Consider the following 27,435-nt stretch of genomic DNA (forward strand, 5'->3'; position numbering starts at 1 on the left):
GAGACCAATCAGCGACTTGGATTCCATGACAGAGGCCGCAACCAATGAATATCTGTGACAGACGGAAGTAACCCTTAGACAATTATATAGTAGATTTGATTTTATAAACAACTAGCTCTACTTCCCGGCTTCGCCCGGGTTAATAACTGCTGTTAGCAAAATAGAATGTGTTAACAAAAATTTATTCTGCACACAAAAACCACAAAACAAATAGATAGAAATGTAATTATTAAAAGGCAAAAACTAAGCTAATAGAAGCATTTCACAACATATATTTCAACGCCTGAGATATTCCACACAGATTTAACTAAATTGGCTAAGTAATGTGAAGTAATCTTCTACTACTTATTCGAGAGCCTTTTGATACGATAAACAACATTCTTAGTTTTTCCTTCAGGTGCAAAGATGAACAAATTTTTGGCTGTTCCAACTCTTGAACAGGCCACATAAAGTTGACCATGAGAAAAGCATGGAGATTGTAAATCGATTCCAACTACTTTCAAGGACTGTCCCTGAGCCTTGTTGATGGACCTAGCAAATGCCAGTCGAACAGGAGGCGTTCAAAATCAAAAGGCAAATCAGATGGAATGAGAAGAATTGTTGGAATGAAAACATCTTCTCCTGTGGCACATCCTGTCAATGGTTGCCTCAATTACATGTGGAAACAGGTTCTTAATCAAGAGACTCAATAGCAGAATAGGTGCTCCAGGTTTTAGAAAAAGGTTGTGAGGATTAAGTCCTTGTGGCTCCAAGGAATTGAGAAGCTCAGTTGGATATGGCTCTTGAGGAAGCAGCTGCTGTTCTCATGTGTGTCAGCCTTGTTTCTCGGTCTTCACATTTTTCATTGACCCGTAATGCAGCTTTTCTTTTCGCATCAGCTGACATTTGTGCCATGGAATTCCTTTTATGAGGAATTATTGTGGTAAAAATAGTCTGTAACTGGCAGTTTCTATATACTCTCACATAGAGATAATGTGACTGACATCAGCCTTTCCACCAACACACCCTAACTGACATGCTATTACCTCACACAAGCTTTGCTATACTGAGAATGTCCTTTGTTGCCTATATTAACCAATCAGAGCTCAGATTATTTAACTAGCAAAATAGAAGCTGAGCTGTTATTGGTTGCTATTGGCAGCCTGATAAATCCCCAGCCAACAAGAAGCCCTCCCCCCTGGCAGTAGACATTAGCTCACACATAAAAGACAGGTCATGTGACTGACAGCTGCCGTATTTCCTATATGGTACATTTTCTGCTCTTGTAGTTTGTCTGCTTATTAATCAGATTTTTATTTTTGAAGGATAATACCAGACTTGTGTGCGCTTTAGGGCGAGTTTCATGTGTCAAGTTGCTTGTGTTGAGTTGCGCGTGGTGACATGCATGTAGCGACTTTTGTGAGATGAGTTTTGTGTGGCGACATGCGTGTAGCAACTTGTGTGCCGAGTTGCATGTGACAGGTTAGTGTAGCAAGTTGTGTGCAGCAAGTTTTGCGCATGGCGAGTTTTATGTTGGTGCGTTTAGTATGTGCAAGTTTTGTAAGAGGCAACTTTTGCATGTGTTGCAACTTTTGTGCATATTTCAATTTTTCCACGTGTGCAAGTTTTGCGTGTGGCGAGTTTTCCCATGAGGTGAGTTTTGCACTCGTGGCGAGTTTTGCATGAGCTTAGTTTTGCATGTGGCGAGTTTTGCGCGTGGCGAGTTTTAAGCGGTGACTTTTGTGTTTTGACTTTTATGTGGCGAGGTTGGTGTATGTGTGGTGAAATGTGTGCTGAGGGTGGTATATGTGTTCAAGCACGTGGTAGTTTGTGAAGCCAAAAGTGAATGGGAATACACAAAGGCACCAGGCAACAACAGGTGTATGTAAATTAAAGGGTTAAATAGATTGCTCCATAGATAATGTGTACCCAATATTAGTGATGATACACACTCTGAAGTAAAAAGTGCACACACCAGAGCAAGCAAACTCCAGAAGGGCTGTATACCACAACTAGAGAAGAGTGAGGAAATATCTAAGTCTTAATCATAAAACCATGGTATTTACCTGAAGGTGCCTGGAGCCCTGCAAAACCCACAGTCCCCCAAAATTTTGTGACTGTAGCTGCGACGGTGCAGATGCCAATCCCGGACACACACGCACACACACCTTTATATATTAGATTACTTACATTATACATTATAGTACAAACACAATAAACGTATTAAACAAACAAGTTTAACCCTTAAAGTTTATATAGTCCTATTCCTGCCAATGTAGTCCATGCCAAACAAAGACTGATAACACATTATAACGTGTTTCTATTCTTCTTTTCCTCTGATTGTTGGCTCACAAATACTGAATGTGTGAACATGGCCTAATTCTGGGTTTGGCAGATGCATGGAGGATGTTCTATCAGAATTCATGTACTGTAAGATTTAGTGAGGAAGAGATAATAAATTGTGGCTGTTTGTGCCTTCTTTCTATGTTAATAGTGCGGAATACAAGGACAGCTGTATGCTTCCATATGTGATAACTGCTCGGAGAGTCCCTCCATACACAACAATATATGTAAAGATGTGGTTTAAAGGGGTTGTCTTCTGCTAGAAAACTATTTAAAAATGGGCCCATGTTGGTTATAAAATAAAAGCATACCTGCCCACTGTGCCCATCTGCCACTTCGTACCGTGGCATTATTTTCTGACAGTTTTCTAGCTTTCTCTTGCCTCAGATGACCACTGCAGCCAATCTGTGTTTGTTGACTGGAAGCAATAGCCAGGTAGTTTCTTCCGGCTCAGACTTTGTCTCCTGGCTCTTACGTCTGCCTTAGGCAGGAGTTGACCTCTGGCTAATTTTAAGACCATCATGGACACGTTGTTAGCTTTTTGTATTGTTAGTAGTAGACAACAGTTTTACCTATGTTGGTGTGGAGGATGGCATGCTTGTAGACATATAGTGTGGATCTCTTCCCAGAATAATTTGGGAGTAAAGTTGCAACTTTTAGCTTCTAAAGATTTTTCTGACAGCTAAACCACAATTTTTCTTTTTCTCCTTTTAAAGAACTTTGTGGTGGCAGTTAGTGCGGAGGGCTGGTTCCATCTCTTTGACCTAAGCTCTAAACTGGATGTCCCATGTGACCCTAAAATGGGAGAAGAACAGAAAGCTACTTACACCCAGCATTTACCTGCGAATACCAAGCTTGCCCTGATAAGCGATATAGGTAAGGGCTAGCTGCATCACCTGCCAAACGTTTAGTGGTATGATGTGATCACGAAGGTTGGGAGCCCACAGTGTGATTGCTACATGTGCTGTGGGTTTTGGCTACCCACCCAGAACATGGCCCCCTGGCGTAAGGCTGTGTTTTCACCTTTGCTTGTAAATGTCTGAACAACATGAATGATACTTATTCATTGAAAATGGACAGATTAGCACTTAGGTTACAATGTTGCGGCTGTCAAACAGCCATAAGCCATGAAGCCTCCATATTTTTTGAGCACGCTGAAGACACTCGGTTAGCATATGAGACTGCTTGGATAACTCCTCATCCAAGCACGGTCACTCCTCACTACGTGACGTCCGTTATTTGCTGCAGCACCATTGTCACCCCCAGTACTCCAGACAATAAGATATTGGGGGTAGTATCAGAGACTCTGCACTCAACCCAAGGAGTCTACTGACAAAGGAGGTTTTTAACCCCTTAGTGACCAAGCTAATTTTGACCATCATGACCAGGCCAAATTTTATAAATCTGACCAATGTCTTTTTATGTGGTAATAACTCTGGAACGCGTGAACAGATCCCTCTGATTCTGAGACTGTGTACTTCATTCATATTTTTGATAAATCGATCCTTACATTTATTTCAGAAAATATTGCAATTTTGGCGAAAATTTTGTAAAAAATACAATTTTCAAACTTTTAATCTTTATATCCTTAAGCCAGTTAGTCATGCTGTAGAAAATAATTACCGTGACATTTCCCTTATATTTATTTTACATCTGCATCATTTTCAAGCCTCATTTTATTTTGCTAGGATGTTATAGGGGTTAATATTGAGCAGCAATTTCTAATTTTTTAACAAACTTTTTTTAACAAACTTACAAAACCCACCTCTTTAGGTACCTATTCAGGTTTAACCCCTTTACCCCCAAGGGTGGTTTGCACGTTAATGACCGGGCCAATTTTTACAATTCTGACCACTGTCCCTTTATGAGGTTATAACTCTGGAACGCTTCAATGGATCCTGGTGATTCTGACATTGTTTTCTCGTGACATATTGTACTTCATGACAATGGTAAAAATTCTTTGATAGTACCTGCGTTTATTTGTGAAAAAAACGGAAATTTGGCGAAAATTATGAAAATTTCGCAATTTTCCAACTTTGAATTTTTATGCAATTAAATCACAGAGATATGTCACACAAAATACTTAATAAGTAACATTTCCCACATGTCTACTTTACATCAGCACAATTTTGGAACCAAAATTTTTTTTTGTTAGGGCGTTATAAGGGTTAAAAGTTGACCAGCAATTTCTCATTTCTACAACACCATTTTATTTTAGGGACCACATCTCATTTGAAGTCATTTTGAGGGGTCTATATGATAGAAAATACCCAAGTGTGACACCATTCTAAAAACTACACCCCTCAAGGTGCTCAAAACCATATTCAAGAAGATTATTAACCCTTCTGGTGCTTCACAGGAATTTTTTGAATGTTTAAATAAAAATGAACATTTAACTTTTTTTCACAAAAAATTAAATTCAGCTCCAATTTGTTTTATTTTACCAAGGGTAACAGGAGAAAATGGACCCCAAACATTGTTGTACAATTTGTCCTGAGTATGCCAATACCCCACATGTGGGGGTAAACCACTGTTTGGGTGCATGGCAGAGCTCGGAAGCGAAGGAGTGCCATTTGACTTTTCAATGCAAAATTGACTGGAATTGAGATGGGACGCCATGTTTCGTTTGGTGAGCCCCTGATGTGGCTAAACATTGAAACCCCCCACAAGTGACACCATTTTGGAAAGTAGACCCCCTAAGGAACTTATCTAGAGGTGTGGTGAGCACTTTGACCCACCAAGTGCTTCACAGAAGTTTATAATGCAGAGCCGTAAAAATAAAACAAAATTTTTTTTCCCACAAAAATTATTTTTTTAGCCCCCAGTTTTGTATTTTCCTGAGGGTAACAGGTGAAATTGGACCCCAAAATTTGTTGCCCAATTTGTCCTGAGTGCGATGATACACCATATGTGGGGGGAACCACTGTTTGGGCACATGGGAGGGCTCTGAAGGGAAGGAGTGCCATTTGAATGCAGACTTAGATGGAATGGTCTGCAGGTGTCACATTGCGTTTGCAGAGCCCCTAATGTACCTAAACAGTAGAAACCTCCCACAAGTGACACCATTTTGGAAACTAGACCCCCTAAGGAACTCATCTAGATGTGTTGTGCTAGCTTTGAACCCCCAAGTGTTTCACTACAGTTTGTAACACAGAGCCGTGAAAATTAAAAAAAAAAAATCTTTCCCCCCAAAATTATTTTTTAGCCCCCAGTTTTGTATTTTCCCGAGGGTAAGAGGAGAAATTTGACCCCAAAAGTTGTCCAATTTGTCCTGAGTACGCTGATACCCCGTATGTTGGGGGAAACCACCGTTTGAGCGCATGGCAGAGCTCGGAAGGGAAGGAGCGCCATTTGGAATGCAGACTTAGATGGAATGGTCTGCAGACGTCACATTGCGTTTGCGGAACCCCTAATGTACCTAAACAGTAGAAACCCCCCACAAGTGACCCCATATTGGAAACTAGACCCCCCAGGGAACTAATCTAGATGTGTTGTGAGAACTTTGAACCCCCAAGTGTTTCACTACAGTTTATAACGCAGAGCCGTGAAAATAAAAAATCTTTTTTTTTCTCACAAAAAATATGTTTTAGCCCCGAGTTTTGTATTTTCCAAAGGGTAACAGGAGAAATTGGACCCCAAACGTTGTTGTCCTATTTGTCCTGAGTACGCTGATACCCCATATGTTGGGGTAAACCCCTGTTTGGGCACACGGGAGAGCTCGGAAGGGAAGAAGCACTGTTTTACTTTTTCAACGCAGAATTGGCTGGAATTGAGATCGGACGCCATGTCGCGTTTGGAGAGCCCCTGATGTGCCTAAACAGTGGAAACCCCACAATTATAACTGAAACCCTAATCCAAACACATCCCTAACCCTAATCCCAACAGTAACCCTAACCACACCTCTAACCCAGACACACCCCTAACCCTAATCCCAACCCTATTCCCAACCGTAAATGTAATCTAAACCCTAACTGTAACTTTAGCCCCAACCCAAACTGTAGCCCTAGCCCTAACCCTAGCCCTAACCCTAATGGGAAAATGGAAATAAATACATTTTTTTAATTTTTCCCTAACTAAGGGGGTGATGAAGGGGGGTTTGATTTACTTTTATAGCGGGTTTTTTAGCGGATTTTTATGATTGGCAGCCGTCACACACTGAAAGACGCTTTTTATTGCAAAAAATATTTTTTGCGTTACCACATTTTGAGAGCTATAATTTTTCTATATTTTGGTCCACAGAGTCATGTGAGGTCTTGTTTTTTGTGGGACGAGTTGACGTTTTTATTGGTAACATTTTCGGGCACGTGACATTTTTTGATCGCTTTTTATTCCGATTTTTGTGAGGCAGAATGACCAAAAACCAGCTATTCATGAATTTCTTTTGGGGGAGACGTTTATACCGTTCCGCGTTTGGTAAAATTAATAAAGCAGTTTTATTCTTCGGGTCAGTACGATTACAGCGACACCTCATTTATATCATTTTTTTTATGTTTTGGCGCTTTTATACGATAAAAACTATTTTATAGAAAAAATAATTATTTTGGCATCGCTTTATTCTCAGGACTATAACTTTTTTATTTTTTTGCTGATGATGCTGTATGGCGGCTCGTTTTTTACGGGACAAGATGACGTTTTCAGTGGTACCATGGTTATTTATATCTGTCTTTTTGATCGCGTGTTATTCCACTTTTTGTTCGGCGGTATGATAATAAAGCGTTGTTTTTTGCCTCGTTTTTTTTTTTTTTTTTTTTTTTTCCTTACGGTGTTTACTGAAGGGGTTAACTAGTGGGCCAGTTTTATAGGTCGGGCCGTTACGGACGCGGCGATACTAAATATGTGTACTTTTATTGTTTTTTTTTTTTATTTAGATAAAGAAATGTATTTATGGGAATAATATATATATTTTTTTTTCATTATTTTGGAATATTTTTTTTTATTTTTTTTTACACATTTGAAAATTTTTTTTTTTTACTTTGTCCCAGGGGGGGACATCACAGATCAGTGATCTGACAGTTTGCACAGCACTCTGTCAGATCACTGATCTGACATGCAGCGCTGCAGCCTTCACAGTGCCTGCTCTGAGCAGGCTCTGTGAAGCCACCTCCCTCCCTGCAGGACCCGGATCCGCGGCCATCTTGGATCCGGGGCTCGAGCAGGGAGGGAGGGAGGTAAGACCCTCGCAGCAACGCGATCACATCGCGTTGCTGCGGGGGGCTCAGGGAAGCCCTCAGGGAGCCCCCTCCCTGCGCGGTGCTTCCCTGCACCGCCGGCACATCGCGATCATCTTTGATCACGGTGTGCCAGGGGTTAATGTGCCGGGGGCGGTCCGTGACCGCTCCTGGCACATAGTGCCGGATGTCAGCTGCGATAGGCAGCTGACACCCGGCCGCGATCGGCGGCGCTCCCCCCGTGAGCGCCGCCGATCGCGCTGGACGTACTATCCCGTCCATGGTCATAGGGGCCCACCCCACATGGACGGGATAGTACGTCCGATGTCAGAAAGGGGTTAAATAGACTTTGAGGGGCCTACATATTGGAAACTTGCCTAAAGGCATAGCATTTTAAATACCGCATCCCTCAAATACTTCAAAACTGTTGTCGGGAAATGTGTTAATGCTTCAGGTGCTACACAGGAATTAATGCAAAATGGAATGGAAAAAAATCCTCTAAAATGTTGCTTTAGCCCCAATTTTTTCACTTTTGCAAGAGGTAACACCAAAAAGTGGACCTCAGTTTGTTACCAGTTTCTTACGAGCGCAGCAATACCACATATGTGGTCAAAAAGGTCTGTTTGGACAAACGGCAGGGCTCGGAATGGAAGGAGCAATATTTGAAATTTGTCTGAAATATTGCAGGCACCCTGTCTAATTTGTGCGGCCTTTAAGGCACCAAAACCAGAGAAAATCCCAAGTGACCACAGTTTTTGGTTCAAAAGACTGCCTCGTGTGCTGTTGAGTCAAATAGGGCACGCTCAACAACTATCTCCTGGATTTGGAGAAACGTTAGTACTTCATAGTGAACAAAACTGTTATAGGTACCAATCTGGATAAAACAGATTGCTACCTTTTTATGCCAGGCCCTGGTCTTCCACGTCACCAGATGGTTGAAAAGCCTGGTCTGACAAGTGAACGCCACCCATAAATTTATTATAATCTGTGATTCAGACCAGATTGTTTGTCCCTGGTGGTGGCCCCTCTCTGACCGTCACTTTGGTGTCCCCATGCAGTGTGGTCAACGTATAGACATCTTTCCTGTCATTCAACTGCAAGAATTTGGTCACTTGCATGTGAGAATGACGCCCCCTTCTCCAAACGTCTGGACACCAACAGTTAATAAAAACCTGCTGGTTTTTTTTCTGACTGTTTTGGTGGGTGTATTTGGCGGTCGCTACCTTCATACATTAGAAAATTGTACGTATGCCCTGTTATCTCACACATTTTGTATAATTTGACACTGTATTTGGCTCACTTGGAGGTGATGAATTGGTGGACGGGTCTTGAAAAGTAAGGACTTGTCAACCACAACATTTTGCTCTGAGGTATAGGAATTTGAAAATGAATCTTTTAGGAGGGAATTTAGGGGTCTCAACTTAAGGTCGATCATAGTTGTGGTCATTTCTTGGGTGGGGGGAGATTGGGAACTATAACTGAAGGAATTTCATTAGTGCTTCATAATGGGCTTGGGTCATGACAGCTGCTAATACAGGGGTACTGTGGACAGATTCTGTAGCCCAGTAGAAGCGGAGAGTGGTGTGTGTGTTTTTTGTTTTTAACTAAACCATTTTTTTTTACTTTTTTTTTCTTACAAATTTTAACCCCACCTCAAACTCTCTCCTCTGACCTATTAGATCATGCCAGAGGGGAGAGAGATTATTTTTTATCATTTTATTTATTTATTTTTTTAAATGTGATTAGTTTAATAACAGCGATCACGTGATCAGGAACCCAGCCCTGATCGTGTTCTCCAGGATCTGGAGAGGTTCCCACTCTTGGGGGCCCTATACACTTATACCTGAACCCTGTTTTAAAACTGCGATGAGGGAATAAGGCCCCTTAGCAGCCGCTGTTTATATGCGTATCTGCGTATATCTTTGTTACAACAAACTGCAGCCGAGACCAGAAACCCCGTAACGTAACATGTAAGCAGCCAGTGTGGCACGCTGACTTTAGATCAGGCATAGAGTTGAGCTATGATGGCCTCCCTCTAGGATATTATACTGTATTTATCTGAATGACACTAGTATGCTTGTGTTCTGATGTTTGGGTCTTTACAGAATGGTATAGTGGGCTGCAAGGTGTAACCGAATTACGGTAAGTGATAGCTGCCATGTGGCAGACCCCTTATTGTTCTCACAGTTGCCAAAGTAAAAATGCTGGAAAACTAGAAGAAGAAAACATAAATTTTTTGTTGTAGTAATATTATAAAAATGGTCATACTCCTTTAAACCGGGCATCATAACGTTTTGTTCGGCAGGTATTCCTCCTGCTGCCAAGTGGTGGCTTACGCCTCTTTCATTTCCGTCGGTACGGGGCCGTCGCAAACCGTCGGCCCGACGGACGTTGTGCAAATAGTAAAACCTCCCAAAAGTGGACATTAGACCAAAACATCAGAAACCAATGTTCAAATAGTTTATTAAATATAATTTAAAGTTAAAAAATGGAGATACTGACAAAATTCACAATAAATATCACAGTGCATAAAAGCGCATCATATAGGGTACAGATCAAATAAACATACTGGAGAATGATCTCCAAATAGACAAAGCTATAGGTGCACAAATGTATCATGAGTGGTCTAAAAAGACCAAATAAAGTGCATAAAAAGTCTTTGAGCAAATACTGATACCAGTGTAAAGATGATCCACAGTTCCCCTGGACTCCAGCTCCAACGTACGTTTCGCCACCATGGCTTTTTCAAGGACTCCTTTCATTCTCCAGTATGTTTATTTGATCTGTACCCTATTCGATGCGCTTTTATGCACTGTGATATTTATTGTGAATTATTTTGTCAGTTTCTCAGTTTTTTAACTTTAAATTATATTTAATAAACTATTTGAACATTGGTTTCTGATGTTTTGGTCTAATGTCCACTTTTGGGAGGTTTTGATATAGTTTGTGGGACATTATGTAATAGAGTGAGTTCTTACTGAGTTGTGTATTGGTTGTGGGCAGCGGATGCAGTTTTCCGACGCATCCACTGCCCATTATGAGTTTCGGGGAGTAGGGGGCAGAGTTCCGGCCGCGCACGTGCGGTCGGAAATGGCGGTTCCGACGGAGAAAAAACCGTTACATTGAGAGTTTTTTCGTCACGACGGGCCGCAAAATCACGACGCATCTGTTGCATGACGGATGCGACGTGTGGCCATATGTTGCAATGTGTCGCTAATGCAAGTCTATGGAGAAAAAACGCATCCTGTGGGCAACTTTGCAGGATGCGTTTTTTCTCCAAAATGGCGCATTGCGACGTTGGCCAAACAACGGAAGTGTGAAAGAGGCCTTAGCGCTGAATAAACTTTAGAAGGCTGACCAATCCTGCCAAAATCAGGGGGCTTGCCCAGCCTTATTATACCACTGGTATCTGATGGCCAAGAGAGCCTTGCTGATTGTTATGAGTGTGTGGTCACCATTAGGCAGTAACATAGTAACATAGTTAGTAAGGCCGAAAAAAGACATTTGTCCATCCAGTTCAGCCTATATTCCATCATAATAAATACCCAGATCTACGTCCTTCTACAGAACCTAATAATTGTATGATACAATATTGTTCTGTAGAAAAGGTAATTACCAGTAAGTTACCAGGCTGTGTACCAGTGACTCCTACCAACATATGGTTACATTTGATGCTTTGTTTTCTCATCCTTAAAGTGGATTATATAATATCCTTTTTTATTTCACTTTTCATAGATGGAGATGGTCGCTGTGAATTGGTGTTGGGATACACAGACCGTGTTGTGCGCGCCTTTCGTTGGGAGAGTCCACCAGAAGCTGATTTGGCCTCTGGACAGCTTGTTCCTTTAAAGAAATGGTTGCTAGAAGGCCAGGTAAATCACAATGGATAACAGGCTTAGTGACCAGCATCTCAGCTATTAGTGGATTCTTTCCTAGGTGTGTATACAATCTCGACACAGTATTGATATTCAGTGCTGTGGAAAATTCCAGGAAATCTGCCGTAGTTCACAAGTGGAAACCTGAAAAACCTAAATGGAGAAATAAAACAAAACGCTGTCCCTCGTTCACCAATTTATTAAAAAAAAGTTTCCATGCAGGCAGTGATTGCCACGACGTTCCCGCGAATCAGGCAACTGTGAATAGCAGTAACGTTATAGACATGACCACTCTTCAGTCGCTTGGTACGGACGTCACCACTCAGATGGGTTAGACCCAGTGACTGTGAATAACGTTGCTGCTAATCAGTCGCCAGGGCCGGATTCAGGGAACGTCGTGGGATTTGCTTGGACTTCGTCAGAACCGCCTGGAAACCTTTTTTTTTAAATTAGTGAATGAGGGACTGTGCCTTGTTTTTATTTCTTTTCTTTTTATGTTTTTTTTTTTTTTTTTTTTCAGGTTTCCATTTGTGGACTACGTAGGACCTGTATGTTTTTGCTTTTTTTAAATAAATTGGTGAACCAGGAAGTGTTTGGCATCTTTCTAGCCGTATAATCTCAGCTCACAGCTGTCTGCTTTACGTTTGCTGGTTATAAAAAAAAAAAAAAAATAGGGGTGACCCCCACATTTTTTTTAATTAGCTTAAAACATACAGTAAGCTACACACAAGGAACTCATTCTATCTCTCATGGATATCTATCTACTTATCTATTCATCTCTATCTTTGTTCATCTTTAACACCTAAAAATGTGTCATTTCTAGTCTGCATTCTAGTTTAATACCGTATGTGAAATACGGGGGGCACGTGGTTGTCACACTTTGAAAACACTGACAGTGTGCAGCCCCGTAGATTATAATGGGTATGTGGCACTTGTGGCATTAGTTAAAAGGTTAACGGTGTCTAAAGAGTTTAAGGGAACCGCTATTAACCTGTAGTTATGGGCTTAGGCCAGGTTCATACTGCGTTAAAGCAGCCACTTTAACGCATAGCGTTGATGGGCTGCGTTAACGCTATAGCATACACGTCATCGCATTATGCTGTATCGCTAGCGCAGATGATTCATCTGTGCTAGCGGTGATGGAGCCTCAGACGGCACTCGTCACTGCTGATTATGGCCTGCGTGGGTGATGCGCCCGGTAATAGGGGTTAATGGCAGCGTTAACGGACTGCGTTACACCGCGTTATGCCATGGTGTATTGCAGTCTGTGTAACGGACTGCCATAACACAGTGTGACCCCAGCCTTACTCTGCAGGTTAATAGCGTTATTATGCTGCCCGGTGCCCGCACTTTATGTACTTGGACACCGTTAAATGAGTGCGATCGACAATATTGAAGTCATTCGACGCTTGTTTCCCGGCCTCTTTACACCGGCTGAGGAAGAATGATGGGGACAGATAGTCCTCGATACAGCATAATGCAGGTCCCATATATATAGTACATCTAGTATAATGCAGCCCCCCTCAGAGTATAATGTAGTCCCCTCAGAGTATAATGCAGCCCCCTCAGAGTATAAAGTAACCCCCTTCAAATTATAAAATAGCCCTCACAGAGTATAATGCAGCCCCCACACACACCGTATAATTCAGCCCCCACAAACACACAGTATAGTGCAGCCCCCCACACACAGTATAATGCAGCCCCCCACACAATATAGTGCAGCTCCCCCCCACACACACAGTCACAGTATAGTGCAGTCCCCCCACCGCACACACTATAATGCATGTGCACACACAAATGCTTACCTCTCCTCCTCGTCCCCCCCCCCCCCCTGCTCTGGCTTCTGCACTCTGCAGCGCTTCTTAGCTTTCCGGCTGGCACACGCTGAGGCAGAGGTGGAGTGATGGGAGAGGGAGTGTCATGTGACTCTCTCTCCTTTATCACTGCTTTTAACTGTATTGGAATCTATGATGCTGATAAGTTGAATGCGGGGAGAGGCGGCGCCTGGCCCCTCTTACTCATAGGCCCCATAGCGGCTGCGTGGTGTGCCGCTATTAGGGGCATGCCACTGGCTGGGGGCCCTGGAGGAGCCGGGGCCCTAGGCAGCTGCCTGGTCTGCCTGCCCCTAACGCTGACCCTGCCTATCAGAGTATTCACTTTGAGTGACAAGGAGCGGCCCGTACAGGCATCACCGTTTATAGTCCACAGATCACCTTGTTTAGCCTTGTTACTAGTGATGGCGCAGCTCTAACAGTGGATACTTATGAAATGTGTTTTTTATGCTGCCCAAATGCCTCTAAAATACAATGTTTGCTTTATTTTTTATTTACTGGTAATTCGGTGTTTCCAAGTGCACAGTAATTTTTACTTTTCTTCCTTGCAGGTTGACAGTCTTTCAGTGAACCCTGGTACAGATGGTACACCTGAGTTAATGGTGTCCCAGCCTGGTTGTGGATATGCAATTTTACGCTGCACCTGGGGAGAGGAGGCCATTTTTGGATTAGATGGATCAGGAGCTGCTGAGGCTAGGTGAGGGGTCTACAATGTTACGAGGGTAAAAGTTAATCACTGAAGAACAAGTCTTCCAAGAATGCTTTGGATATTAAAGGGAACCAGTCACTTGGAAAAAAAAATGCTTTCTACCTGCTTACAGTCATGGCTAAAAGTTTTGAGTCTGACACAAATTTTGGTTTTCACAAACTTTGTCAGAGACAAATGCAGCTAGTGAAATTTTTTTTATTTTCTAAATATACACTGCTGAAAAAATAAAGGAAACACTTAAACAGAATATAACTCCAAGTAAATCAAACTTCTGTGAAATCAAACTGTCCACTTAGGAAGCAACACTGTTTGACAATCAATTTCACACTTGTGCTAGCATGAGACAGACTCTTCAACCCACACAAGTGGCTCAGGTAGTGCAGCTCATCCAGGATGGCACATCAATGCGAGCTGTGGCAAGAAGGTTTGCTGTGTCTGTCAGCTTGGTGTCCAGAGGCTGGAGGTGCTACCAGGAGACAGGCTAGCACACCAGGAGGCGTGGAGAGGGCCGTAGGAGGGCAACAACCAAGCAGCTGGACTTCTACCTCAGCCTTTGTGCAATAGTAGGAGCACTGCCAGAGCCCTGCAAAATGACCTCCAGCAGGCCACAAATGTGCATGTGTCTGCACAAACTGTTAGAAACCGACTCCATGAGGATAGTTTGCATGCACGACGTCCACAGATGGGGGTTGTGCTCGCAGCCCAGCACTGTACAGGACGCTTGGCATTTGCCAAAGAACACCAACATTGGTAAACTCGCCACTGGCACCCTATGCTCTTTGCAGATTAAAGCAGGTTCACACTGAGCACATTTGACAGAGTCTGGAGACGCCGTGGAGAGTGATCTGCCTGCAACATCATTGAGCATGACCGGATTGGCAGTGGGTCAATAATGGTGTGGGGTGGCATTTCTTTGGAGGGACGCACAGCCCTCCATGTGCTCGCCAGAGGTAGCCTGACTGCTATTAGGTACCGAGATGAGATCCTCAGACCCCTTGTGAGACCATATGCTGGTGCGGTTGGCCCTGGGTTCCTCCTAATGCAGGACAATGCCAGACCTCATGTGGCTGGAATGTGTCAGCAGTTCCTGCAAGATGAAGGCATTGAAGCTATGGACTGGCCCGCCGGTTCCCCAGACCTGAATCCAATTGAACACATCTTGGACATCATGTCTCGCACCATCCACCAAAGTCATGTTGCACCACAGACTGTCCAGGAGTTGGCGGATGCTTTAGTCTAGGTCTGGGAGGAGATTCCTCAGGAGACCACCTGAGGAGAATGCTCAGGCATTGTAGGGAGATCATACAGGCACGTGGAGGTCACACACACTACTGGGCATCATTTCCTTGTCTTGAGGCATTTCCACTGAAGTTGGATCGGCCTGTAACTTCATTTTCCACTTTGATTTTGAGCATCATTTCCAACTCCAGACCTCTGTGGGATATTGGTTGTGATTTACGTTGATAATGTTTGTTTTATTGTACTCAACACATTCCACTATGTAATGAATAAAGATTTACAACTGGAATATTTCATTCAGTGATATCTAGGATGTGGGATTTTAGTGTTCCTTTTATTTTTTTGAGCAGTGAATAAATTCAGAAACGCCTGATCTATCAAAATATTAAAATTTAATCCAGTCGGTAAACCATGTATGGAGAAAAAAATCTACACGCAAGAATTACTTTTTTTTTTCTTTTGCCGCCACAACATTTCAATAAAATGCCATAACAGGTGATCAGAGCATCGTATCTACCCAGAAATCGTATCAATATAAACATCAGCTCGGTGCGCAAAAGAATAAGCTCTCGCCCAACCCCAGATCCTGAAAAATGGGGATTCTACATGTCTGGCGCCCTTTTTTTTTTTTTCCCCCCACTTAAGTAAAAAAAATAACCCATACATGTTTTGGAATCTGTGAACTTGTAATGACCTAGAGAATCATAATGGCAGGTCAGTTTCAGCATTTAGTGAACATGGTAAGAAAAAAAAATTATGATATTGCGCTTTTTTTGCAGTTTCACCGTACTTGGATTTTTTTCCCCATTTTCCAATACCCTACATGGTAAAATCAATGATGTCGTTCAAAAGTACAATTTGTCCCACAAAAAACAAGCCCTCACACAACCATGTTAATAGAAAAATAAAAAACTTAGGGCTCTTGGAAGAATTGGGGCAAAAAAATGGAAAATCCCAAGGTCGTGAAGGGGTTAAATTGCTATGAAGAAATATTGAGGGTGCTCAACAAAGTCCAGTAAGTGCTAGGATCATCACTTAAGGAGGATTCAGCAATAGTAAGGGTATGTGCCCACGTCCGGATTTCTGGCAGAAATTTTCCTAACAAAAACCTGACATTTCTGCCAGAAATCCGCATGCATTTTTTGACGCGTTTTTGTGCGTTTTTTCCCAAATGCATAGAATTGCGGGAAAAACACAGAAAATCCGCAAAAAAAAAAAAATGAACATGCTCATTTTTTTTACCGCAATGCGTTTTTTTCACGGAAAAAAAACGCATCCATGTGCACAAAACATGCAGAATGCATTCTAAATGATAGAATGCATAATGTATGCGTTTTTAATGAGTTTTTATAGCGTTTTTAGCGCAAAAAAAGCGAAAAAAACCTGAACGTGTGCACATTAGCCTAAGAGTTGTTAAACAGTGGGAGGCAGCAGGCAGGGGTCAGTGCATCTGCACACACAGCAGGGGAAGGCTTTAGGAGGCTGCCTGGTGTCAAGAAGGGCAGGAAAGAAGTAGCTTCTTTCCAAGGGAAAACGTCAAGGCCAGTCTGATATTTTGCAGTAAGTACTATAATTGGACTGCAGAAAACTGGGCTCAAGTAATTTTCAGTAATGAAGATATTTTCAAACTGCTTGGGACAACTGGAAGAATGATTGTGTGAAGTTTAACAGGTGGTCACTACCATGAGTCTTATGTCATGCCCACAGTAAAGCATGTGTAGGATTGCTTTTCTCTATCGCCACATTGGGGGACACAGGACCATGGGTGTATGCTGCTGACACTAAGTAAATAAAAAAAGGTTAGCTCCTCCTCTGCAGTATACACCGCCCACTGGCTCCGGGTCATACCAGTTCTTGCTTAGTGTCCGTAGGAGGCACACTGCGTCTGATTTATTTATTTTTTTCCAGACGTTTTATTTTTTAATTTTATTTTTAATTTTGCGCAAGAGGATGAAGGGGGTGACGGACCCTTTTAAGGGGGCCGATCTCCCCCGAAACATCAACAGGCGAGCGCGGCGAGTTTACTCCCCGTACCCTTTCCTGCGACGTGGGATGTTCGGCCGTGAACTAGCCCTGTGAAATCCTAGGGGAGCGAACCCTTAGGATACACAGAGGCACTTTTCCTGGGCACAGTCCGGCCGCCCTCCCTCTGCACCACCACTGTGGAACAGCGGTGCTGCATAGAGCTCCTCAGTCCCTCTCCACCCCCTCAACAAGAGGGCGGTGGATTGAGGTTGACTGCACCACCCCTCGTACCTCATCTGAAGAGGACCACAAGCGGTGAGTCTGATGGGGGTGGGGGGGACTCCCGAGCGCGCCGCATTTCGCGGCCGGGCACTGCTAATTTAGTCCCCGCCTTCGGCCTAAGCTAGGCCGCGTCACACGCTAAGCTCCGCCCACTGCTTCAGCGCTTCTCGCACACTGCGGGAAGCGCCTCAGCGGCCATCTTGGACGTACAGTAGGTTATGCACGCCTAGAGCTCCCGGTGTCTCTCAGGACCCTCAGAACGCCACCAAATCCTCTCCGGTCTCAGTGCGTCATCCAGACACAGGACCTGGGTAGGTGCGCTGCACACTGACACAGGCCCTCCTAACTCCTGCACACAGTGCTCCGCTCACTAGCTGCACAGGTGCCCTACAGCTCTGCATGGAGGTTAACTGACAACATGTCTCTGCATAAACCCAAAAAGTCTGCAAAAACAGTGTTCTTCACGTCTTGCACCTCCTGTCAGGCTGCGCTACCAAGCGGGCATACTGCTCCGCTCTGTAAGGCTTGTGACCCTAAATGCGCTCAGGAGCCCCCCGCCGCAAACGAGCTGGCGGTGACCAGCCCCCCTGAGTGGGCTGTGTCACTTTCGCAATCTATGGCTTCTTTGACCAAAGCTATCAAGTCCCTCCAGGATCCAACCAGGAGCAGGACCACTAATCCGCCTATTCAGGATGTTTCCCCTATGGCTGCGGAATCTTCAGCCTGCAGGGGCCGCTCTCATTCTAAGCACAAGCGGTCATCTAGGAAGCGCGTCCGTAGCTCGTCCCCCAGGTCCTCCAGTGCCTCGGCATCCGTTAGCTCTGCTTCCCGCTTTCGCTTCCCAGGCACCTCTTCTGACCATGACTCTGATCCTGAGTCTGATGGGCCTCTAGATCTGGAGTCGCCAGGTTATCAGAGCACTATAGATAGTCTCATCAAGGCCGTCAACCAGTCCCTTGAGGTTGATGAGGAACCCGGCGACCTCCAGTACGGATAATTCGGTGTCTTTCAAAAGGACCAAACGTACTCACAGGGTGTTTGCCAATCACCCGGAGTTCCAGGACATAGTCCATCGACATAGGAAGCGTCCAGACAAACGCTTTCAGGGCCAGAGATCTCTGGAGTCCAAATATCCTTTTTCTCCTGATCTCCGCAAACAGTGGACAGAATCCCCTCCTGTGAATCCTCCTGTCTCACGTTTGTCCTCTAAAACTGTCCTATCCGTGTCGGATGGATCCTTCTATCAAAGATCCCACAGATCGCCTAGTTGACAGTCTTGCCCGCTCAGCTTTCGAGGCTTCAGGCTCGGCACTCTTTCCCTCCTTTGCTGCTACCTGGGTAGCCAAAGCCGTTACTTGTTGGGCAGACTCTCTGCATAAAGCCTTACAGAACAGCAATCTTCCTACTGACATAGTGGAGCTAGCAAATCAAATTTCCCTGGCGGGCAATTGCTTAGTAAACGCTTCCCTGGACGCGGCGAACTGCTCTGCATTACAGCTTCTAACGCTGTAGCGATTAGGAGATCGCTATGCCTGAGGAACTAGCGAGTGGACTCCGTATCTAAAAAGTACCTCACGTCTCTGCCTTATCTCTCTGGCCGTCTATTTGGCGAAAAGCTGGACTAACTGATTTCAGATGCTACGGGGGAAAAAGTACTTCCCTCCCCCAGCAGAGATTCAGGCAACCGTTCTGACGACAGCCGCAGGCTCGTTTTTGGCCCTTTCGTGGAACTCATGCATGGCACTCCTCAGCCAGTTCCCCTGGTTCGGGGCACCGCGCCAGCAGAGACAAAAGCCCTCAGGCTTCATACAGGCCCAACCATGCCTGGAGGAGCCACTCCACACAGTCTAGGTCCAGGGGATCCAGACCCCAACCATCTTCTAAATGACTCGCAATCTCGTCCGAACGACACCAGCAAAGTAGGCGGACGCCTTCTTTTGTTTCGTCATGCCTGGCTCGCAGTCGTTCACGACGAGTGGATCTGGTGTCCTCCGGTTATAAAATCGATTTTTCCTCTCCCCCTCCAACCCGGTTTTTCACTTCCCACCCTCCCGAAGCGGGAATGCGCGCTCGAGCTTTTTCCCAGGCCATTCAGTCGCTCCGACAAGACGGAGTGATTGTCCCTGTCCCAGAGGACAAAAGGTTCTGCGGTTTTTATTCAAATCTGTTTATGGTCCCCAAAAAGGATGGAACAGTATGGCCCATCCTGGACCTAAAGCTCTTGAACAGATTTGTCAAAGTCCGTCATTTCAGGATGGAATCTCTCCGTTCAGTCATTGCCTCGATGGAACACGGCGAATTCTTAGCATCCATCGACATCCGGGATGCGTACCTCCACATCCCAATCTTCCTACCTCATCAAAGGTTTCTTCGCTTCGCCGTCGGAGAGGAACATTTTCAGTTCACGGCCTTGCCTTTCGGACTCTCCACCGCCCCCAGAGTTTTCACAAAGGTCATGGCGGCTGTCATGGCCATTCTGCATTCTCGGGGTCTAGTCGTGCTTCCCTATCTAGACGACTCACTGGTCAAAGCCCTATCTTTCCAAGCCTGCGACGGGTGCATTCGCATTTCCTTAGATACTCATTCTCAGCTGGTTGGTCAATTTCAAAAAGTCATCTCCTGTTCCAGCTCAACGGATCTCTTTCATGGGCATGACCCTGGACACCTCCCTAGGGTTGGTGCTTCTTTCTCTGAGACATGAGGAATAGAAAAAAAGCTTTGACAAAGACCGCAGCACGGTCGAAATGCGTTGCTTTACTCACTGGGGTCATGGTGTTGTCTGAGGAGCATTTTTGCATTCTGTATTTTAAACATTTTCATTAAAGTTTGTTTTATTTTACCAAGACTGAGCTGGAACATCGTGCCCTTTTTTTCTATTCCTCAGGTCTCATCAGGATCAAATTCCGTGCTCTTCATAGAAACGGTGTGATGGCTTTTTTTCTCCTTTCTCTGTTTGCTTCTTCCTCGGGACAAGGTCCTGGCTCTTCAACAGGGAGTCTGAAAACTTCTTCAGCCGTCCCCCTGTTCCATCCGTTTCGGCATGAGGATTCTCGGGAAGATTGTGGCCGCGATTCCATTTGCGCAACTACACCTCCGTCCCCTCCAGCACGCTCTGCTGGATGCATGGGACGGGAGTCCATTTTCCCTCGACCGACTGTTCTCTCTCTCTCTCTCTCTCTCTCTCTCTCTCTCCCTCTCCCTCTCCCTCTCCCTCTCCCTCTCCCTCTCCCTCTCCCTCTCCCTCTCCCTCTCCCTCTCCCTCTCCCTCTCCCTCTCCCTCTCCCTCTCCCTCTCCCTCTCCCTCTCCCTCTCCCTCTCCCTCTCCCTCTCCCTCTCCCTCTCCCTCTCCCCCTCCCTCCCTCCCTCCCTCCCTCCCTCCCTCCCTCCCTCCCTCCCTCCCTCCTCGGGTCAAGCAGACACTCCAATGGTGGATACTCCGATCCTCTCTCCTCCAAGGGAGGTCCTTCCTCCCAGTCCATTGGCTGGTTGTCACTACCGATGCCAGCCTCCTAGGCTGGGGTGCGGTCTTTTGCCATAACACTGCGCAGGGAACCTGGACTCATCACGAGTCTCATCTTCCCATCAATATCCTGGAGATACGTCCGATTCGGCTGTCCCTAAAGCAGTTCCATCATCTCCTAGCAGGCCGCCCCATCCGTATCCAGTCGGACAATGCCACGGCTGTGGCTTATATAAACCATCAAGGGGGGAACTCGCAGCAGAACTGCAATGTGCGAGGTAGAGCACATCCTTCGCTGGGCTGAAAACAACCACTCTGTTATATCGGCCGTTCACATCCCAGGAGTGGAGAATTGGGCCGTGTATTTCCTCAGCCGGCAAGGTCTTGCCTCAGGAGAGTGGTCTCTCCATCAGGGCATATTCCAACAGATTTGCCTTCGTTGGGGTACTTCGGACATAGACTTGATGGCTTCCTGCTTCAATGCCAAGGTACTTCAATTTGTGGCCCGGTCCCGGGACCCCAGAGCGATCGGGGCGGACGCGCTAATCCTTCCTTGGAGTCAGTTTCGCCTCCCTTACCTGTTTCTCCCCCTGCCTCTGCTTCCCAGAGTCATCATGAAAATCAGAGCAGAGGGTGTCCCGGTTATTCTCATCGCTCCGGATTGGCCTCGCACGGCGTGGTATGCAGAGCTGGTCCAGCTCATCGCAGATGTTCCTTGGGCCTACCAGATCGTCCAGATCTACTTTCTCAGGGCCCGATCTACCACCAGAACTCAGGGGCCCTGTGTTTGGCTGCATGGCTGTTGAATCCTGGGTTCTGACTCAAGCAGGTTTTTCCCTTGAGGTAGTTTCCACCATGATCAATGCCTGAAAGCTGGTGTCATCACACATCTACCATCGGACCTGCAGGATCTTCTTTGATTGGTGCAGAAGCAGAGGTCGCCCTCTGATGGTTTTCAACATCCCTACCATCCTGGATTTCTTCCAATCCTGTCTGGACTTGGGGCTTTCGCCGAGTTCCCTTAAAGGGCAGGTCTCGGCCTTGTCAGTTCTTTTTCAACGAAAAATTGTCTCCAAACCTCAGGTCAGAACGTTCTTTCAAGGAGTCTCTCACGTGGCACCTCCCTACAAAGCGCCTCTAGAGGCTTGGGACTTTAATCTGGTCCTGGGTGTCCTGCGGGAATCTCCCTTCGAGCCGTTGCAGTACATCCCTTTTATCTCTTTCATGGAAGGTGACCTTTCTCGTCGCTATTACCTCGATCAGACGAGTCTTGGAGTTGGCTGCTCATTCCTGTCGGATGCCGTTCCTTACGTTCCACCGAGACAAGGTGGTCCTCAGACCGTTCCCTACTTTCCTCCCGAAGGTGGTGTCTTCCTTCCACCTCAGTGAGGATATCGTACTTCCATCTCTTTGCCCTACTCCAACGTACCGCGTGGAGAAGGCTCTTCACTCCTTGGATCTTGTCAGAGCTCTCAGGAAGTTCGTGTCCAGGACGGCATCTTTTCGTCAGACGGATGCTCTGTTCGTGCTCCCGGCGGAACACCAGAAGGGACTGGCTGCTTCTAAGTCGACAATCTCCAGATGGATTCGGTCGACCATTCAAGAGGCTTACCGCGTCAGAGGCAAGCCTATCCCTGCGGGCCTCAGGACACACTCCACTCGGTCGGTGGGTGCTTCCTCGGCCATTCAGAATCAGGCGTCTGCAGAGCAGGTTTGCAAAGCTGCGACCTGGTCTAGCCTGCACACCTTTTCAAAGCATTACAATGTCCATACTCTGGCATCCTCAGATGCAAGCCTGGGTAGGCGTATTCTGCAGGCAGCGGTAGCGCACCTGTAGACAGAAGGTGCCATAAGTTTACACTGTTGGGTTGTTGTTTCCCACCCGGGTACTGCTTTTGGACGTCCCACGGTCCTATGTCCCCCAATTTGGCAATGGAGAAATAGGGATTTTGGTGTACTCACTGTAAAATCCTTTTCTCCGAGCCACTCATTGGGGGACACAGCACCCACCCTTGTTTTTGGCTTGTTGCCTATGATGAGTGTTTTAGTCTTTGACATGTTGTTCCTACGGTTAAATCTTGTTAATCTCCTACTGCTTTGCTACGAACTGGTATTATCCGGAGCCAGTGGGCGGTATATACTGCAGAGGAGGAGCTAACCCTTTTTGTATTTACTTAGTGTCAGCCTCCTAGTGGCAGCAGCATACACCCACGGTCCTGTGTTTCCCCCCGGTGAGTACACAAAAATCCCTATTTTGTCCTGAGGAGTGGGCTCTCTCATAATTTTGCCTAAGATCACTGGCATCAATAAAGAATGGGATCTGAACATCGTCCAAGATCAACTTCTCCCAACAGGCTAAGGCTAAGTGGCTCATCACACAACTTTATGTAGTAGCAATCTCCATGTAAATGATTAAATATTGCCAGGCTGGCTTGCTGTAGCAGCAGCTACAGGGAAAAATGAAGTTATATTCTCTCTGTAGCTGATCTCTTCCATTCATTTTGCTACAAAAAAAAATAAAAACAGCATATTTGGTATCTGTGTAATCTTACTGACCTGGAGAATCCTGTTGCCAGACCATATTTACTGTGGATATGGATCCAGTTGAGTAGTTTTATTATGGTAAAATATTTGACATGCTCTAAACTGAACCTTTTACATTACACAGGGAGACTTCTGCTCGAGATGTCATCCTTCATCAAACTTCTGGCCGAATACATAATAAAAATGTTTCTACACACCTGATGGGAAACATCAAGCAAGGTATTAATTTGCAGGGGTAGTTGGGGTCAGTAATTTGAAGGCTATTTTTTTTTAAGTCCGAACCAAGCCTTGACTGTGTAACTGTACAGAAATTTTTAGCACTCAGTCTGTCACTAGATTTTTGCCATCTAATCTGAGTGCAGCATATGTCACTTACTGAGCTTCTTGCTGCAGATTTGATAAAATCACTGTTATCAGCAGGAGATTATCAGTAGAGGACTAGTGAACCTGCCAGGTAGTCTTCCATATTCATGAGCTCTGTATAACCCCACCCCCTCCACGGATTGGCCATTTTCTGCCTATGCACAGTGTACACAGACAGAAGTGATGTAGGAGACGTTATACTGAGCTCAGCATTCATATAACTAGTAGATCAGTATCGGATAAACCAGTGATTTTATCAGAACTGTAGTAACCAGTAAAGTGAGTGATACATCACTAGAATCAGTGTCTCTGCCTCTACATCATGCTGTTTTCTGATGGGGTAGCAAAAACCTGCTGAGATATTCCCTTTTAAAGGGCACTTTAGACATGTATAAAATAGAGATTGGCGAGTGTGGTGGAATATGTGTATATATATTATATATATCTATATGTGTGTAGTGACCTCTGACATGTCTAGTGATAATGTAGCATCTGTCCTGAAGGCCAGTGGCACCTAGGTATTAATATGTACTTCCTTGGGAAGAGTAGGAATTCTGTCTCCATATCTCACCAGGGGGTCTGGCTAGAGCCAAGAACAAAGGAACACTTGACACCTCTGAGGTCTTGGAGGGAAGATGCTAAATGCTGCTTGAGGGAAGGTATCCCTGGGAACCATTTCACACATGTCTCCAGAGGAAAAGAATATATATTCATTAGTAACGCGGCCGTGGCCCAATCAAACAGGCAGCAGTTATGATATTGGCCTGAGGGGCCGGTCTAGAAACCTGACCTCAGACCAAAGTTATAAATTTAGGCTGCAGACAGAGAATGGTGTTCACATGATGAGGGCAGCCTGAAAAGCTGATGTGTTCCACAACTACATTCACCCCCCCCCCCCCCTCAGGGAGCAGAAAGCAGACTACAAGTTAGATGATTTCTGTAAGTTTCCTCCTCTTTATACTGTTTTGCATAAGTTGTATGTCTTTTTATTATCATATTTTTATACCTTTTCTTGTAAGCATTTAACCTTTTTCTATTAAAGTATAAACTTTAATAAGTTGAACCTTGAATGTTCTAAAGAATCCATAGCCTAGAGGTGTGTGAGCCTTATGAGTGATAAACATATTTTGATTAGTTATTTCTGGGACTCATCGCCCGTGTATTCGGTGAGTGGTGGCAGCGTGTATGAGCGGGTGTGTGGCCTGGATCGGTGTGTGATTTATGCTCCCATTACAGCATAGGACAGAGGTTGAATGCTGGACAGAGTGGGGAGATAGATTAACCCTTGCAGGCACAACCCAAAGTCACGTGTGAGAGCAGGCACGTGACGAATAAGTGACACCACGGAGTAGCGATCCGTGACAGCGAGTAATTCGTTCATTCGTGAGAGAGGAGGTTGGTGAGGTTCTGATTTTTTGTCTGAGTCAAAAAAATGGATTTTAGGGTAAGTTCACACAGGGCGTTTTTGCTGCGTTTTTTTTCTGCAGCAAAACCTGATCATCTTGGCAGGAAAGAAGCTGCGGCAAAAACGCATTTTTGGTGCGTTTTTTTTTTTTTCTCTTTGTGCATGCCAATAAAGTTGAGTGCACACAGAAAAAAAACAACTTCCTGTAGATAGAATAATAGATGTGCCTTTTCTGGGCAGCTGCGGTCTGCTATTTTTAGGATTTATATCAATGGCTCCTTACCAGCTTGAGAATACCAGCCCCCAGCTGTGAGCTTTAGCAAGGCTGGTTGTCAAACATTGGGGGACCTCATGCCGTTTACTTTTTTTTCGTTTTTTCTTTTTTGAATTATTTATAACACAGGAGCGGCAGATGAAAACTCCCATCTGCCGCTCCTGCTGTCACTGTAATTAGCGGCTGTAGTTGTCAGATGATGGGAGCAGTAGTCCCATCAGCTGACACCAGTGATCATAGGTGAAGTTTACACCTCCGATCACAGCTGAGCGCTCCTTGCTGTCTTCTGACAGCGTGGGAAGTGCAGCTCTCTGACCAGCAAAAAATGCAGCACAACCGCCCTGTGTGAACTTACCCTCAGATCCACCACCTGATCTGCCAGCTGTGTATTCTGTCATGGGAGGAGGGACAGGAGATCTGTGTGATGGGGCAGAGCAGCGCCAACACGAGTATGAGCTGTGTAGGGAGAGCGGCACATTGGGAACTATGGGGAGGTGAGCTGTGCTCTGCTGCTGGGTGGCACAGAAGCTGCCGGCATTAACCCGCTAGCGCCCAGCTCAGACTGATGTGTAACTGCAGGAACAACAGCCAATAGGTAGTTGCTGAGAGATAAAATGGAGCAATGCCTTTCCCATCCATGGCATGCCTCTCCCATCCATGGCATGCCGTCTTCTCTGGCCTTATTACCTCCTCCTTATTACCTGCTCTCATTAACTACTTCTTCCCACTTCCCCTGGGTAATAAAATGTCATATGTTTTTTTTTTCCTCACCTGTCTGTAAGAGGGTTAACCCTTTTATCATATCCTACATTCAACTGCTGTTATTTTTCCTGTGGAGAAGGAATGGTAAGGGTTAATTATATATAGAGAGAGATATTCAAAAAAGAGGCAGCACTCCATTATTAAAGTGAAAAAATGTGGAAGGTTTAATCAACCCACATAGCCGGGCGACGTTTCAGCTCCATCTGAGCCTTTTTCAGGCACCTGAAGATAAGTACAAGCGTTGTGCTGTCCCTTTTCTTTATATATATATATATATATATATATATATATATATATATATATATATATATATATATATATATATATATATATATATATATATATATATATATATATATATATATATATATATATTTGATCAGTGGTTTCTTAACTTTGCTCAATGCCTTCCATAAACTGGAAGAAAAAGTTAGTTCTAATGGCTTGTTGTCACCCCACTGCTCCTTTCCCAATCAGATCAGTAATCTAAAGCAATAAATAGTACAGCGTAAGCGTGATCAGAAATGTATTCCCATAAGATAGCGATTACTGAAGCCACGTTCTGGTATAGATTAGATTTGTTGGGCTGCCCTTGGCTGTGCCTTCCCACCCACACAATAAAACAAATCTCATCCTTAATGGGTCAGCAACTTTATCTTTACTTTCGGATGTGCTGGGGACATGATATTGTGGCGCTTACTATTATATTGGTAAGGCAATGTACTGCTGAATATAGCCTGCTCTTGTTACTTCAGACTAAAGCTCTCCAGTCCATAAAATGGCGGCTGCTGGAGGAGCATGTGAGCAGACCTGTCCATTGGTCTCCTCCAAATGAAAATCCGGTTTCCCATGTGAGGTGTTTTACATTTGGAGGAGACTGATGGACAGGAGGTCTGTACCTCCACTAGCCCCCACTTTATGGACAGGAGAGCTGTGCTGCCTGTGAGAAAGACCGCACTATGAAGAGCATGAGGAGAACCTGTAATACTAGAACATTCGTAAGTGCCACAAGATCATGTCCCCAACATGTCTTTTAGTAAGATAACTTGGCCAACCCCGCTCCCTTATTCTGCAGCCAGGGATAGATGGTGTGAAACAAAGAGGCTATAGAATGCCAACGGTGCAAAAAACTTAATGAAGCCCAAAGGCAAACCCAAGTGATTTTTTTTGTTAATAACACAATTGCATGCATTTAATTAAAGAAAAAAAAAAAAGGTCCCCCAAAAGTGGGTAAC

At 44.9% G+C, this 27,435-nt stretch overlaps 1 protein-coding gene across 1 annotated transcript in view; it reads left to right on the forward strand.

Annotated features, from left to right (window-relative positions):
- ITFG2 (integrin alpha FG-GAP repeat containing 2) overlaps positions 1-27,435 on the forward strand; it is a 63,278-nt gene that overhangs the window by 12,887 nt on the left and 22,956 nt on the right. Inside the window, exons 4-7 of the mRNA XM_069763957.1 lie at positions 3,039-3,198; positions 11,226-11,362; positions 13,749-13,894; positions 23,521-23,615. Of these exons, the coding sequence (XP_069620058.1) occupies positions 3,039-3,198; positions 11,226-11,362; positions 13,749-13,894; positions 23,521-23,615 (538 nt within the window). The remainder of the gene's footprint in view (positions 1-3,038; positions 3,199-11,225; positions 11,363-13,748; positions 13,895-23,520; positions 23,616-27,435) is intronic.

This window comes from Ranitomeya imitator, chromosome 4 (genome assembly GCF_032444005.1).
Source record: "Ranitomeya imitator isolate aRanImi1 chromosome 4, aRanImi1.pri, whole genome shotgun sequence".
Classification (NCBI taxonomy): domain Eukaryota; kingdom Metazoa; phylum Chordata; class Amphibia; order Anura; family Dendrobatidae; genus Ranitomeya; species Ranitomeya imitator.